General features: G+C 40.0%; 1 protein-coding gene across 1 annotated transcript; it reads left to right on the top strand.

Moving 5' to 3' along the window:
* The first annotated feature begins 4,392 nt into the window (after positions 1–4,392).
* Ms4a3 (membrane spanning 4-domains A3) lies at positions 4,393–15,753 on the top strand. The gene is made up of 6 exons (XM_036183923.1): positions 4,393–4,479; positions 5,323–5,460; positions 8,574–8,630; positions 12,487–12,645; positions 14,215–14,316; positions 15,682–15,753. The coding sequence occupies exons 1-6, from the start codon at positions 4,393–4,395 to the stop codon at positions 15,751–15,753; spliced, it is 615 nt and encodes a 204-aa protein (XP_036039816.1).
* The last annotated feature ends 849 nt before the right edge of the window (positions 15,754–16,602 follow it).

Here is a 16,602-nt window from a genome sequence, read left to right as displayed (position 1 = left end):
CACTTCATGTGACTTAAAAGCTTTACATGCATTCTGTCCTTTGAACCTTTTACTAAGGACTGTAGTGGGTGCTCTAATTTTCAGGTTACAAATGAGACAGCTGAACCCTCAAGAACTTTTTAAAATGACTTTTCAGTTCTAAATTCAAAGAAAAATCTTAGATCCATTTTATTACACTTCTGTATGTTCTTTCTTTCTTTCTGCAAATCATGTTCTTGCCATTTCTTTTTTTGTGATATTCCATCTGCAATGGTTTTCACTACAACAGTAAATGGGTGCAGTGGGAGTAGGGGTGGGAATGTGTTATGCCCTTTACCACTGTCCTTTCTACCAACCCCTTGTGACTTCTGTCCAGGTTTACTTCTCCATCTGTCCCTGTACTTGGGTCTGGGCTCAGGTGTCAGCCTTAGCTGCAGAGCTCCTGCTGAGCCTCTGCTTGCCTCATATCCACAGTCTTTCATCCCCAAACTGTCCTTAGGTTGTGGTATCATACCTTCTTCCTCTTTCATGTGCTCTGTCCCCACTTATAATCTGGCTTTCAGGACTAGGACCTCACTTTTTATTCTTTTTCTCTTCCACAAACCCCCCACTTTACCCTCTCTTATCATTCAGAATATTGGTGGTAACATGGACATAAAAGGCAGTTCTGATGAGATCTTAGCAATGAGGAATAAGAAGCTGGAAACCAGAGTCAAATTTATCCTTTTTATATAGCTGCAATAAAGTTGGCAAGATTTCATGCATGAACTGGAGGTGTATTTGGTAGAGTGCTTGCCTACTATGCACAAAGCCCAGACTTTCATCCCCAGCACTATGTAAACCAAGCATGAAGATGCGTGCTTATAATCTGAGAACTTGGAAAGGGAGCAGGCTCAGAAGTTCAAGGGCATTCTTGCTTCTACAGTGAGTCTGAGGCTAGCTTGAACTACATTAAAAGGGGTTATGTTGGTATCCTAGGATTTTATAGAATGTAGAATGTAATGTGATCATTTTAACAACAGATAGTGAGGTTCAAGAAGGAAAGAGCTCAATGTGGAATTTGTAATTAAAAAAAAAAAAAGAAACCAAAATGGAAGGAGTTGAAAATATTTACAGAATGGCCAGGTGAAGAATACAAAGTCATGTGTGTAGTTAAGGGACCGAGATTAGCATAGACAGAGGGGTCATAGGCAATGAGAGAAAAGTCCAAGGATTTGAGAGCTCCTCAAGGCTTCGTTTTCAAGCCTGGAGCTCTAGAAGAACAGAATGCTTTGGGAGATGGGCACAGGCTGTCCTCCAAGTGCTCCCTGACATAGCCCCTAGAACTCCACTCCTAATATTCTAGAACAGTACTGCTCAGATGTTTCATCCATGGCTCAAGTAAGCCGAGGTGTGGGTTAGCCTGCTTCAGAGAAGGTGCAAGCTGTGAACCTTAGTACAGCCCATAGATCACCAATTCTCCAGGTGTGTAAGATGCAAGAGCTATGATGCCATTTTAGAAGAATGTTGCAGACATTATGGAGGCCTAGGCATAAACGGCTAGGCATAAAGCCCTCAAGGAGGCCAGACTGTGGGGGACAAACCATTCCCACCATACAGAAACCACCTGAATTCTAGCCTTGGAGGGTTGCAGGCACAGGGCCCCAACCCGAGAGCTCCAGAGCCTCAGATGGTTCCCAAAAGGGGTAGGGGGAGTCAAGGCAAGGCACTGGAGGACCATCATTCATCCTAGCACAACCAGATCATGAGACATGGCTAATGCCATGATCAGCAGCATCATGGGAGTGAGGTATAAACAGAAGTATGTCCTAATAGAGGACAGAGTTTGGAGTCTGTTAGTTATTCTTATTGCTGTGACAAAATACCAGATAAGATCACCTCAGGAAAGGAAAGTTCTGTCTCTGTCCACAATTTGGAGGTCAAATGCCAAAGGAGGTGTGATGACAAGGGCTGCTCCAGCTGACACCAGGCTGCTCTCACTCTCTGCAGTCAGGAAGCAGAGAGAGGTGAATGCTGGCGCTCAGCACTTTTTACTTTTCATCCAGCCCAGGGCCTCAGACCGTGGAATGTTGAATCCCATATTCAGGATCTGTATTCCAAGTTAAGCTTCTAAGGTACCTCATGGAAGGACTCAGTTATATTTCATTTTCCAGCTGGTCTTAGATGATCCATTCTGAGCACCTATCCTCTGTTTTCTTTCATGTATTCTCCCTCGCTCTTATTCTGTTATGACATGGCATGAAGGACCCCAGCAGGTGCCAATGTTCTGACACTAGACTTATCAGCTTCTATGACCATGAGGCAAATAAACTTTTATTCTTTATATCTCACCCCAGTCAGTGGTATTCCCTTATATTATCAGGCAATGGACAAATGTAGCTGGTTAAATCTGGTTATCTTTTCTATGCTAGTTTTATCTTCCATCCCATTGGCTCAGGAGTGTTATCTAGGTTGTGGGTTGTCCTGAGGATAGAAGAAATAGATGCCCATGAAGCAAATTGAACAGCAAGCAGCAGTTGATATATAGTAACCATAATATATGTACACACAGTCCCTTAGTGGCCCTGGTATGTCCCTCCTTCCATTCTGCCTGGCTTCACCTTTCATTACATAGCCAGACCTATTCTTCCTCCATTCCACAATAGCTTCCCACTGACCTACCCATATTTTCTGCTTCTACTTCTTGCTCCATTAATGTGTGAAGCAACATCTTAGAGCCAGAGGGTGATGGCTCCTGATACCAGCTTCCTTCTTTATGGGTGAGCCTTGGGGAAGTGGATGGGTCATTGGAAGCCTCAAATACGGGTATGATTAGCACACCTTCCAGGCAGCCAGCAGAAACACTTGCACTGGATCTGCTGAGATATTGCATAAGGAAGAGATTCGTTAAACCTGAGGAAGAAGAGACTGCTGGATTTGAGGGGCAGACCGATTCCTCTTCTGTAGTGATATGGACTTGCAAGGAAAGGAGTCTGTCAAAGCCTGAAGTCTCCAAGGTAAATCCTACAGGCTCCTTACTCCATAGGAATCCTCCTTTCCTTTCTGTCTGCTAATGGTGCCTCCTGATGGCCTTCTTGGGATGCCTAAATGCTTTCTATTTAGTTGCTCAGTAGAGGTTTGGATTTTTAGATGTATGGATGACTGCCCTTAGAATGCAGATGTTACCCTGGGTGCCATTATTTTTGGCATAATACAGCTATTTATTTGGAAAATGCAGACACAGACACAGACACAGACACAGACACACACACACACACACACACACACACACACACACACACACACACACACTTTGATATATTAAGAGGCTGCCTCTGAGTTTGGTGGCCAGTTCTGGCTATGAGAGGATACTCCTGAACTATGAATGAGTTTTGGTGAGACAATTCCTGCACAGGCTCAGAGGAAGATTGTAGTGATAACTAGAGGCAGATTTTGACCCTCAGCTCTTTGATTCCTGCCTGGTGGACTTGGGGGATGTTATTTGATGCTCTATTTCTTAGCTTCCCCATCTAAACTGTAAGATGGAAAGGGTCATAAAGACAATACCCATTCCAATGGATGTCCTGAGAGATGATATGAATAAAACACCCAGAAGAACTTCGGCTACTCAGTTAGAGCTGGGGAGGTGAACTACTTAATATGTTGTGAAAAGGCTTATGTTTTATTGATTTTCAAAAAAGTTTAATTGACCATATTTTATAGAACATACTTTGCTTTAAGTGAAGGCAGAAGCTCATCTTTGATTCTTTCTAAAAGAAAAAGAAAAAGTCAATGTGTGTGTCAAACTACATTTTCTTCCCTCCAAGTCCATTCTATGGCGTTTTCAACATAAAAAGACCTAGTGCCTGCTGATGGATTTTCTATTATTATCCTTAGACATGGCTCTTTCTGAAGTATGTATTAGCTGGGTACCAAGTGTGAGACAGTGGGACAATAGAGCAAAGATGATGAGCACATAGAGAAACACAAACAAACACCTTGAAAATTGAAACTCAGACTGAGGAATGTTAAAGGGTTGCTGAGTGGATTCCCAGAGCAGGCAGAAATGGTTCATCATTCGGACTGGGCCAGGACTAAAAGGAGTTTCTTGAAAGTTTGACTCATGGGTTGGAATTTGGTTTGGTAAAAGAGAGGTACTATCCAAACCAAGTTGTAGCAGAGAGGGAGGGGTTGCTTTGTGAAGGGAGCAGTTCTAGGGTGGAAAGGGACAGAGCAGGTTATGAATCCTGACACTCGGGACAGTAATCATGATGAATGAACAAAACAGAAATTTCCTGTTACACTAAAAATATTACTAGAAACTGATAGAAGGGAGCATCAAGCTTTTGAGTTCTTTTCCAGGACAGCCACAAGCAGCCCCAAATGGCCTCCCAGGGATTGGATAATGCAGGACTGGGAACCTCAGCAGGTCACATGAACCAAGAGGAGACTGATGGTTCTGGTTATCAGCTCCTGGATGTATCACGTGATGTTCAAAGAGGAGCACTGCAAGCTCTGGGGGTAAGTCAGCCTCTGTCACAAAGTCGGTTTGTACAAGAAGGAACAAAAGATTACATGGATTCCCTCTGAACTTGCTGAGTTATTTCTCACTAAGTCATTGAAGACAAGATAGGGCCATGGAGACCTGAGGAACAGAAATGGAGACTCAGTCTCTCATAGGGTAGAGTGTCCTAGCAAACCCTGGAGAGTTTATTCTAAGACTATTCATTGTTTCTTGGTGCTTTCTGACCACTCATATCAGGAGGTTGAGTTCTGTGAAGTCCCTCCCCTCCCCTCCCCTCCCCTCCCTTTCCCTCCCTTCCCTCTCTCCCTTCCTTCCTTCCTCCCTCCCTCTTTCCTTCTCCTCCCTTTCCACTTTCCCTTCCCTCCCCTACCTCCCTCTTTCCTTCCCCTTCCCGTCCTTCCTGCCTCTCTCCTTCCTTCCCCTCTTTCCCTTCCCTGTGGTCCTCATGCATGCCAGGAAACCACTCTATTACTGAGCTACAGCACCACCCCTTTGTGCATTTTTAGACAGGGTCTTACTAAATCACACAGGTTGGACTTGAACTCATTTTGTAGCTCAGACAGATGCTTCTGCCTCATTCTCCCAAGTTGCTGAGATTGCAGGCCTGTGTCATCAATGATGGCCATATTCTATATTGTAAATAAACAATTTTAAAGTAAAAATTTAACATCTGTTTTCCTTTGTCCTACATGGTTCTAAACAAAATCTTCTTAGAACAAGATCTTGCTTGGTTAATTTAGGCTTCGCATTTTAACCATTTAAAGCTATAGGTATCTGCTCTTTTCTGCGGAAAATAAAAAAGTAGTATGCCTTTTATCTTTTTTTTCTTCTTTTTACAGGCCATCCAAATCCTGAATGGAATACTGATTCTGGCTCTGGGTGTATTTTTGGGTTGTTTACAATATTTGTCTCACCACTTCAGACATTTTTTCTTCTTCACCTTCTACACAGGCTATCCATTCTGGGGTGCTGTGTTTGTGAGTATCCATTCCCTCGGCCACAAATGATTTCTTATCCTGCACAGCTGGTGTGCTGCAATATGAAAGTGTTCTTTGAAGATTAGCGGCTGTGGTTTTGATTTATAATTTCTGACAAAAGTAGGCAAAATCACTTTTTCTTTCTATTTTGTAGGAACCACTTCACTTTGTATAACAATTTCCAGTTCCATCCATTTTCCTATGCAAGTTATGGCTTCACATTTCTTTATGGCCAAATAAAATTCCGTTATGCATATGTAACACATTTTATTTATCCATTCATGAATTTTTTATTAAGGTATTTTCTATTCATTTTACATATCAACAACAGATACCCCTGTCCTCCCTCCTCCCACCCCCCACCTTTCCCCCCAATCAACTCCCCCTATTCCCACTTCCTCCAAGGCAAGGTCTCCTATGGGGAGTCAGCAGAGCCTGGTCCATTCAGCTGAGACAGGTCCAAGCCCTTCCTTCCTGCACCAAGTCATTGATGGGCATGATGGGCATGGCCAGTTCTATCTCCTGGGTGGGACTTAGAGTTCTTGGATATGTACACACACACACACACACACACACACACACGTGCACGCATGTACAGAATCCCATATCTTCAAAGCTTTCTAGACTCAGGAATATAAATTCTGTATGTTTTCTCTTCTATGCAGTGCCTAGATTTTAATTTTTATATATGTGCCTAAATATGTGTGTGTATGGGCATAAGTTGTGAAACTAGAATAGAGACCAAGGGAGGAGAAAAGAGGTCTTAAGGGAGTGAGGAGGGACAAAAGACAACAACAGACTATGCGCGTCATAAAAGTAGACTGAGGGCTGGTATCAGTTCTCAGTTCGATAAAAGTGTGTGCATTTTCAGTTCACGATGTGAAGCATGTACTGTGGACTGGACATTCCTAAAATTGTGAGATAGTTAATATAAATTTTTTTTGATGGAAGAGCTAAACTCTGAAATATTCCTGAATTGTTCTGCATAATAAATCTTGACAACCCAAATGAAGAGTTTCTGTTCTGAATTTTAGAAAAGATAGAAAGGAAGAAGCACCAAGTTTTATTTTCTCAGAAAGTGAGATTAGTTTGTTTTAAAATAGAAGGGAGCCAGAGGGATGACCTAACAGTTAAGAGCACTGGCTGTTGTTCCAGAGGACCCAGCTTCGATTCCCAGCACCCACGTCTGTAACTCCAGTTCTAGATCTGATGCCCTCTTCTGACCTCTACAAGCACTGCACATATGTGTATAGACATACATGCAGGCAAAACACTCACACACATAAAATAAAATTTAAAAAGGGAAGGGATCAGAGAGCATCACCAAAAGATTGGGTCATTGATTCCAATTCTAGAAGCTTCTCTCTGGGTCAGAGAAACTTTCAGGGTAAGTCCAAGGCACATGACCCATTCTCCTTATCTGCCCTTGCCTGTAGTCAACAACTCTGGTCCAAGCCCTCCCTACCGTGAACATGCCTGCTGTGTGCCCACATTACAGTGCTTTCTTTCTATTGCTTCATCTTCTAGAGTCCTATCAAGGATGTGGCACTAGAGATTAAATGTGAAATTTTGCCCTCCGTTTCCTTATTAGGCTGTCAGAAATAGCAAAAGGATCTTCTTTTGGGAATCTCTGGAACTAAATGAGAGCTATGTATTATTGTTAATTTGGATGCTTTTTGTATCCTGGGCAAATAGGTACTCCCATTTTTGTATCAATCATTCTAGCACCACACTAGTAGGTGATGTTAACATGGGGATATGATGATAGATGGGGAAAGAAGCTGAGGTGAAGAAACACTTAGTCATCTGCCCATGAGATGAAGCTGGTATTGAAAACAAAGGTGCTCTTTTACGAAGTACAGTGACAGGAAGACCTGTGATAATCTCTTTTTATCTGAGGCAGAGCTCAAAGCCTGTTCCTGCATTTTCTTTTTTATTCTTTTTTCATACATTATATCCCAACCACAGTTTCCCCTCCCTCCATTTCTCACAGTGTCCCCTGCTCCACCAAGATTCACTCCTCCTCCATTTCCCTTTAAAAAAAAGTGCAGGCCTCCCAGGGATATCATCTGAACATGTTATAGCAAGTTACAATAAGACTAGGTACAAAACCTCATATCAAGGCTGGATGAGGCAACCCAGTAGGAGGAAAAGGGGCCCAGCACAGATAAAAGAGTCAGAGACACCACACTCCCACTGTTAGGAGTCCCACAAGAACACCAAGCTACAAGATATATATGCAGAGGAGCTAGCTCAGACCCATGCAGGTTCTGTGATTGCAGCTTCAGGCTCTGTGAGCCTCATGAGCCCTGCTTCATTGATTCTGTAGGACGTGTTTTTCTAGTGTCCATGACCCCTCTGGCTCCTACAACCCTCCCCCCAACCCTCTTCTGCAGGGTTCCTCTGGCTGTAGCTAGTGTTTGGCTGTGGGTCTCTGCGCCTGCTCCCATCAGTTGCTGGATGATGCCTCTCTGATGACAATTGGACTAGGCACCAATCTATGAGTATAGTAGACTATCATTAGGAATCATTTCATTGACTTTCAGAATTCAATAGTTGAATTTTATTTAGCAAGCCTTTATTCTCCAACATTTGGTAACTTGGTAAAGGATTCTAAAATCTTACCAATTTAAAATATGGTTTAGATAATCATAAATATATAGAAAATTCTATTTACCAAAATTAGAGTCATGGAAATAACAACACATTAAAACAGTAATTTAAAAACTAGAGAATACAGAGATGGCCATTTAGATTTATAAATTCTCTTTTGAAGCATCTAGACAGATAAATCAGATGCATGGGTAGTGATACAAGAGTTTTAAAAATATATATCATTTATATTAACATAAACAAGAGCATGACCATAGTAATCATTATTTATATCCACATATAAACCTGTTAAAAGCTAGACATAAACAAAATGAAATTATGAATTTACTTAGAATACGAAGTATGTTAAAATTTTAGTTATATAAAATAATGAGTAATGTGAGATACACTTGTGTAAATTTGTGTGACTTCTGTTAGATAACTACTGTCAAGGGGGTGCTGAGGAGAAAGTGGTCAAGACTAAATGTCCCTTTGTCTGTCTTACTTCCTATTTTAAACAGTTTATCAGCTCAGGATCCTTGACTGTTGCAGCAGGGAGAAAACCCACAAGAATGCTGGTGAGTGTCAATTCTTCCTCTTTTTCTCTGTAACCTGAGGAGTAGAAAGAAACTACTCAACAGTAGGAAAGCAGAGGCTGGTGAATCCAGCTGAGGAACCAAGTCTCATTTAATTCACACACACACACAGTCAGCTTTCTTCCAACATTCAGTAGTAGACAATAAAGGAAATCGGATAAACCATGAATACTCATATCTGGAATTGTTATTCTAAACAGCCAGTGAATCTGAAGCTTAGAAGCAGGCTCCATAATTTTTGTGTGTTGTTAGGTTTAACGAAGTATTTTTAGTGAATGGTCTTTCACTACTACATCCCACACTGAAAGCAAAACTTTCTATTCTTTTAATCCTTTTCTTTCTTTCTTTCTTTCTTTCTTTCTTTCTTTCTTTCTTTCTTTCTTTCTTTCTTTCTTTCTTTCTTTCTTCCTTTCTTCCTTTCTTCCTTTTTTCCTTTCTTCTTCCTTCCTTCCTTCCTCCTTCCCTCCCTCCCTCCCTCCCTCCTTCCCTTCCTTCCTTTCTTCCTTTCTTTCTTTTGAGACAGGGTTTCTCTGTGTACTCCTGGCTGTCTTGGAACTAGCTCTGTAGATCAGCCTGGCATCAAACTCACAAAGATCTGCCTGCCTCTGACTCTTGAATGCTGTGATTAAAGACATGAGCCCCCATTGCTTGGCCTTTTTAATTATTCATTACAAAGTTACTAACTCTCTGTGTGTGTTCTCTGAGTTACCTAGCCATTTAACCCCATCTGCTCTGTTTTCCCTTGTCCTGTCACGGCTGTTTCATCATAATATTTCATTCACAAACACCTGTCTTTTTCTCTCATCCCCACTCCATGATGATGGGCTTGCTCCCTGTTCTGAGAAACCGGAAGTCATGGAGAGACTTTCAGACACACACCCTGTAACACCTGTGTGTGTGTGTGTGTGTGTGCGTATGCATGTGCGCGCGCACGGCTCACACACATGCTAGATCTGCTCCAGTGTATGTTTTCCTCCAGCCTTTTACTGTGGAGGAACTCTTTAAAGTTAATCCTTCTACTTGGGTGTTCTAGACCATGTCCTTTTCTGCTATATAAATTTATCACCCCAATTTGTCCCCGTTAAGTCCTTTAAATTAGCATATAAGCACATTACTATCATCTGTCTGTCTATATATCTATCATCTCTATATCTATCTATGTATCTATCTATCTATTTATCATCTATCTATCTCATCTTGGCATTATTTTTTCCTGTTGTGGAATAATCATTTTGTACACTGTGAAGATGTGCCACTGAGATTGATTTAATAAGAAGCTGAATGAATGGTCAGCAGCAAAGCAGGATTTTCAGGGCAGAGGGGATGCTGGGAAGAAGGAGAAGAGCTGAGTTGCCAGCTAGACACAGGAAGCAGGAAAGCAGCATGGACAGTACAGAGTAAAGGTAATAAAGCCACAAGGAAGAAAGTAAATTAATAGAAATGGGTTAATTTAAGTTATAAGAGCTAGTGAGACAAGATATAGGCTGAGCTTTCATAATTAGTAATAAGTCTCCATGTCGATTTTTGTGAGCTGGCAGCCCAAAGAAAAACCTGCCCACATTTTCCTGATAGCCAGGTGCAGTTTATGCTTCTGTTTGTGCCTAAACTCTTTTTTGTTGTTGTTGTTGTTGTTGTTGTTGTTTTTGTTTTTTCAAGACAAGGTCTCTCTGTGTAGACTTGGCTGTCCTGGAACTTGCTCTATAGACCTGGCTGGCCTCGAACTCACAGAGATCTGCCTGTCTCTGCCTCCAAAGTGCTGGGATTAAAGGCGTATACCACCATTGCCTGGCCCTAAACTCCATTTTACACTCTGTCTCCAATTCTTGTCTGTTCTGCTGCAGTTAAACCTTCCCAGTTCTTTCTTTACTTCCTGTCCTCTGTAACTTCTCTGCTATTGAAAGTGCCCAGGTTGCTAAAGCAGTGTTCAGTTCTTGTCATCTGACTTTACCTATGGGCAGCATTTAGCTCACCACCTCTCCTGATATTTTTTTTCTCCTGGGCTCCAGCACATCTGAATAGTTCCTCTGTCCTTTACAGTCTTCTTTCCCGTTCCTTTTCTTTAGACTGCTTAGTGTGGGTGCTCAATGTGCCTATCTTTGGCAGCTACCTGTGATGATATTTTATTTGTCCTTTAATAAAAAAGCTTGCCTGGAGATCAGAGGGAAAAGCCAGCCACTATATTAAATATTGAAGTCAGGCAATGGTAGCACATGCCTTTAATCCTATCATTCAGGATGCAGGGATCTGTCTGGATCTCTGTGAGTTCAAGGCTACCCTGGGAACAGAGCCAGGCGTGGTAGCACATGCCTGAAATTCCAACACTAGTTAACTATAAATGTTTGGAGGTCTGTATAGACAGACAGGAAGTGACAGAGCTGGGCAGGAAGAGGAAGTGATGTTGCTGAACAGAGAGCGCAAATGAGATAGCAGAACAGAAAGGCATATAGGCTGGGTAAACAGGAAGTAGGTCTCTTTGGAAACTGACAGTTGGTAAGGTGAGTTTGGCTTATGGCTTTACCTATTCCTCTGATCTCTCAGGTTTTAATCCCAATATCTGACTTCAGTTTTTTTTTTTTAATTTAATAAGACCTTTTAGCAATTTGTCTACAGAAACCCTGCTCAGTCCATATTTACTTCAATGATTTCAGCCATTTTCATTGCTTCAAATGACACCTGTATGGTCACACTCCTGAAATACATGTTCTTGCCAAGATTTTTCTCCTGAGCAGCAGGAGAAAAATCATCGACTTTGCTTTCACTTAGAAGAAGTCTGAAAGGTCTGAAACCCAACTTAAACTATCCCTGGAACCTATTCTGTGACATCTCATCTTCATGTCAGCTGATGGAAATTTCATCTTTCCAGATTCTTAGGCTGACAATATGAGCATATCCCAATCTTTTTTCCCCATTCCTGAAGCTAATATCTCAGCAAATCACATGGGCTCCATCATCAAGTTAAGCTTGTGTTTGACCTCATTTTTCCTCTGATGGCATTCCAGGTAGTCTCTTAAGTGGGCTCTCTGCTTCCATTTGTGAGCCTGATTCTTCCTGTTCTCAACAAAAACAAAGTGACCCTTTTTAGGCTATTTATTTGTCACCTCTTTGCTCAAAATCCTCTAACAATTTTGTATTTTTCTCAGAATTAGAACTCAAGACTTTTTTCCCCATGAATTACAGGGCTTTATATAATACATCTCTCTATTAATTTTGACTTAGTTTCCTAATCTTATCCACCTTGGCTCCCTTGTATCCTGGGGACACTGTGGCCTCAGGGACTTTGACCTGTCTTCTTTACCCAGACTTCCTCTGGACCACCTGGGGAAATGCTCAATTATATATCCCTGACTCTGTATGTTATTATTACTTAATGTTACAAACCTCCACTCCTTTCACTAGATTTCCATTCTTCTTATACCATTCTATTAACCTCAATACTTCATTACTTAAAAATATGGCATAATTTATATGCTAGTGTATTTTCTTTTTAAAATTGATACATTAAAATTCATACATTATAGGGCAGCTTTGAATTTTAATTTCTGCTATCATAGAATACTGGTATTACAGGCATCCTCAACAACACCCAGATTATGCAGTACTAAAGATTGATCCCAGGGCTTCATGCATATTAGGCAAGTGTTCTACCAACTGAGCTGTGTACCCCAATCTCTTTGTCTTTATTGCTAGATTGTACCAAGGGGGAATCTTTGCTCATAGGAGCTTGTGCTGCATCTAGAATGCTCTTGGGTGTGTAAATAGATACTTCTTTAAATGGAATATTGCCAAGGTGTTGAAGAATGTTCTACATATATTAATGAACTATTTTTTTTTATTTTAGATGCAAAACAACTTTGGGATGAACATTGCCAGTACTACAATTGCATTTGTTGGGACTGCTTTCCTCTCTGTACATTTGGCAATCAATACCCAGGCTTTCAAGAGTTGCCAGTCTTCACAGTCACCTGACTTATGCATTTACCTGAGTTCCTCATCAAATGTAGGTTTTTAAATTGCTAATAACATATTTCAAACCATGCAAAATACACAGAAAAACAGTGTGTTATGTACTATGTTAACTTGAATGTTGGCTTTGCTCTGTATTAGTTTTGTAATGAAGGGCACATTAGATAAACTGTCTATATTTTAATTTTCTTATCTTTGAAGTAAAGATAATAATGAGTAGCACCCATCTAATGGATTGGTATAAAACTCAATATGTTAATATTTGATAAGTAATAAAAACAGGGCTTAACTATCATGTTGTATTATTATTACTACTATTTATTATACTCTCCAGAGAGAATACATTAAACAATTTATTTCACATACCTTTGTTTGATGAAACAAACTTCAGAGACACACAGCTTATTCTGCAGTCTGGAATGTTTGGTCGTATTAGGAACACACTCTATTAACTAAGCCACATCTATTTTATCTATCTGTCTGTTTGTCCATCCATCCATCCATCCATTCATCCACCCACCTGTCTGTCTGTCTATCTATCTATCTATCTATCTATCTATCTATCTATCTATCTAAATCTAGCCCATATATATGTATACGTATGTATATAAATATATGGGCTAGATTGTGTGACTATGTGACTATGTTGCCTATGTTCCTTGCATTATGTATGTATGTGCATTGTGTGCATGTCTGGTGCCTAAGGAAGTCAGAATATGGCATTAGATCTCCTGGAACTTGAGTTACAGATGGTTATGACAAACCATATTGGTGTTGGGAACTGAACCCAGGTCCTCTGTAAGAGCCACAGATGCCCTTAACTGCTGAGCCATCTCTCTAGTCCTTCCTTTATTGTATTTTTTTAAAAAAAATTATTTATTTTTATTATGTATCCCTGAAGGCCAGAAGAGGCCACCAGATCTCATTACAAGTGGTTGTGAGCCACCATGTGGTTGTTGGGAATTGAACTCAGGACCTCTGGAAGAGCAGTCAATGCTCTTAACCATTAAGCCATCTCTCCAGCTCCTTTATTGTATTTTTAATCACCTAAATTTATATTCATCTGAGTCTATTTTTTCCGGATTAAGTGGAAATTTAAAATTCCACTTCATAAAAATTTGATTATGTATTTCTTCTAGGTGCTCAGCAATAATAGAAAGGTAACTTCTGCAGTAATGTCTTATGGTTTTCCTAGCATTATAGTTTGGTCTTTGACCTAGTGGAAATGCCTACCCTTCCCCTCTGAAATCCTCTTGGTGGAACCATGGAGGGATCATTTTTTTGTTCATTTTGCTAAACTGTGTATTAATTTCTGTAATTTATTATATTGATAGTGTCAAAAATTTTCATCTATGATTTCTTCTTCCCTTGACTAGTTCACATAGGTCAATCTAGAAATAACATATGTCTTTCTCCTGGGACAATATTTTTATGATTTTGGATTGATAGTGGATCTCTTCTTCAGAATTTGTGTGTCTGCACCTTCTGTCTAATTTGTATTTCACTTTATTCCCTTCTGAGGGTTTTGCAGTCAGTTTTTTTTTCTGACAATTTTTCCCACTGAATATTTCCACTGATTTGATCTGAGGCATCATTTCCCTAGGGCCTTGTGTCTCTAATGCTGATCCTCACCCTGCTGGAGCTGGCCATCACCATTTCCATCTCAGCCATGTGGTGCCTAGGAAATGTTTGTGGTTCAAGAGAGGTGAGTTTGTGGAAATGATGAGCAAGTTCTATCATCTGCAAATTCCACAATGTGTGAAGTTATTTCTGCCTTTCAGAATGAGAGATTATACATGGTTATGATTAGTGGGGTTCTGGAAACTATTTATTAGATCAAAGTGTGAGATGAAGTAAGCCTGGAAATGATTCAGATTTGAAAATGCAAGCTATAGATTAATATATATTTTAATATGGTTAAACTAATTTTAATTGTTTTATAAGTTTTTACTTTTGAGCTGTATGACTCAGGATGGTCACATATTCTTGCTGGATGGTCACATATTCTTGCTAGATATTTAGAGCTTCTAATTTGGGTTCTTTAAATTTTTCCCTTTCAATTTCTTTTTGCCCAAGAAAGCTTTACACAGACCTATATATGCAGGTATACAAAATAGCTATTCAGATCAAACATTTATTGATAATAAATAATAAATAAATTTATTTAAAACAATTAGTTGCTATGTAATTTTACCACTTATTAAAGACCAAAGCAAATTTGCATATTAATGAAATGAATGTGCTTGTTTACTATAATAATGAAATCTCAGATATATATTAGATGCTGCAGGATGGAGATCATCTTTCTAAGAATTGATTAATATTCTGATTTTATTATTGTTAGGCCTGAGAATAGTGTTTTGTATTAACATATAGTACAAAATGACAGAAATATGTTTAGTATGTTTACAGCTATTTTGAAAACTGCTGAAAATTCTGTTTTAATCCTGAGTCAAAATTCATTCAACAATGTTTTTTGAAATAAGTCAACAAACAGCAACTTTTAAAATCAAACACTCTGACATAAAGCAACCCAAATATATGCTAATTTGATGCTTACATGCTAAGGAAGAATTATAGAAAAAAATTACAGGTATTTGCTATCTGTAGTTACACTAGTATGCTGTTATGAATCGAGGTTGCTGCCATTCATACCATACAAAGAGTATACAACCTGAGCAACACCCACTGGTGTTTTGTGGTGTGGCAGCAGCATGCTGTGTGTTCAGACAAAGTCCACAGTGAAGGTATGCAGTTCAACAGGGGCAAGCATGACCAGAAACACTTTGGATAGGTTATGCATTTGATTTTTATTGACTTTCCTTTGCAAAATCTCCATATTCAGTTCTGAAACCACCTACATAGCAGCAACCCATAGAAAAGAAATAAAAATGTTTGGTTTGTCTCCTGATTCATATGCATATAACTATTGTTCAGTGTTTAACAGGGTAGTCATCAGTGAAAGAATATCTGTGGATCTGTAGTAGTGATCATGGTAGCAATAAGGAAGGATGGTGTGGACAGGGGTGATGATGAACCTTTTATTGAGAACTGATGTCTCATTTTCTAGGCAACTTCTTCACCTCCTAATTCTGTGGAATCAGGAATACCTCCTGATGGAAATGATTCTGAGAGAACCTGAACACTTAGCCTCAAACCACCACAGAGTGAGAACTTCACTTGAGAACTCAGGCGAGAATGGAATGCAACCCTTCTGTCCTGGCTCTGTGCATGAGAAAGCTGGGCATCTGTTCCAACCCTTCTCCCATGGCTGTTAACCCACTAGCAGGTTCTAGATCTGGATGAATAAATATATTTACTTAGACATTCTTGGATTCTGCAGCTTCTATGGTCATTCTTCCAAAGCTGTTTCCAGATCTCTCTCTCTCTCTCTCTCTCTCTCTCTCTCTCTCTCTCTCTCTCAACACAGTGTCTTATGTCCTGTAGGATGGCTTGCAACAACCTACATAGCCAAGTCTGGTTTTAACTACTGATTTTCCTACCTTCACCTCCAAGTCTCAGGATTAGAGGCATACACAAACATACTCAGTTTGATATTTTATACTCACAGTCCTCCTCCCAACTGCTAAGATTACAGGCACAAACTACAACATCCAGCTATAATCCCTGTTGTGTGCATTTTCCACACAATCCAAATTGCATCCACCTCATGGGAAGGAGAATGAGCCAGATTTTTTTTCAGCACAGAAAAAAAAATGCTCTTGATTTTGGCTGACATCAGTATTACAATCTAGAAAGTAAAACAAAAACAAAACAAAGCCAATGTGATTAATTTACAGTTTACTAGCCTTGAAATTTAAAGCTTTGGATTCTATTTCACTTAGGTTCTGGGAGTCACACATGTCCCAACACAATGGTGGTTTGGATTAGTGGCTTTTGTTCCTCAAAGGACCTTGGCAAACTATAAAGTAGAGACATGAACAACAAGGACAAATTTGACAGATCTAGGGTTCAAATTCAGGTCATATCA

The sequence above is a fragment of the Onychomys torridus genome, chromosome 1 (genome assembly GCF_903995425.1).
Source record: "Onychomys torridus chromosome 1, mOncTor1.1, whole genome shotgun sequence".
Taxonomy (NCBI): domain Eukaryota; kingdom Metazoa; phylum Chordata; class Mammalia; order Rodentia; family Cricetidae; genus Onychomys; species Onychomys torridus.
This window is presented reverse-complemented; position numbering and strand designations above follow the sequence as displayed.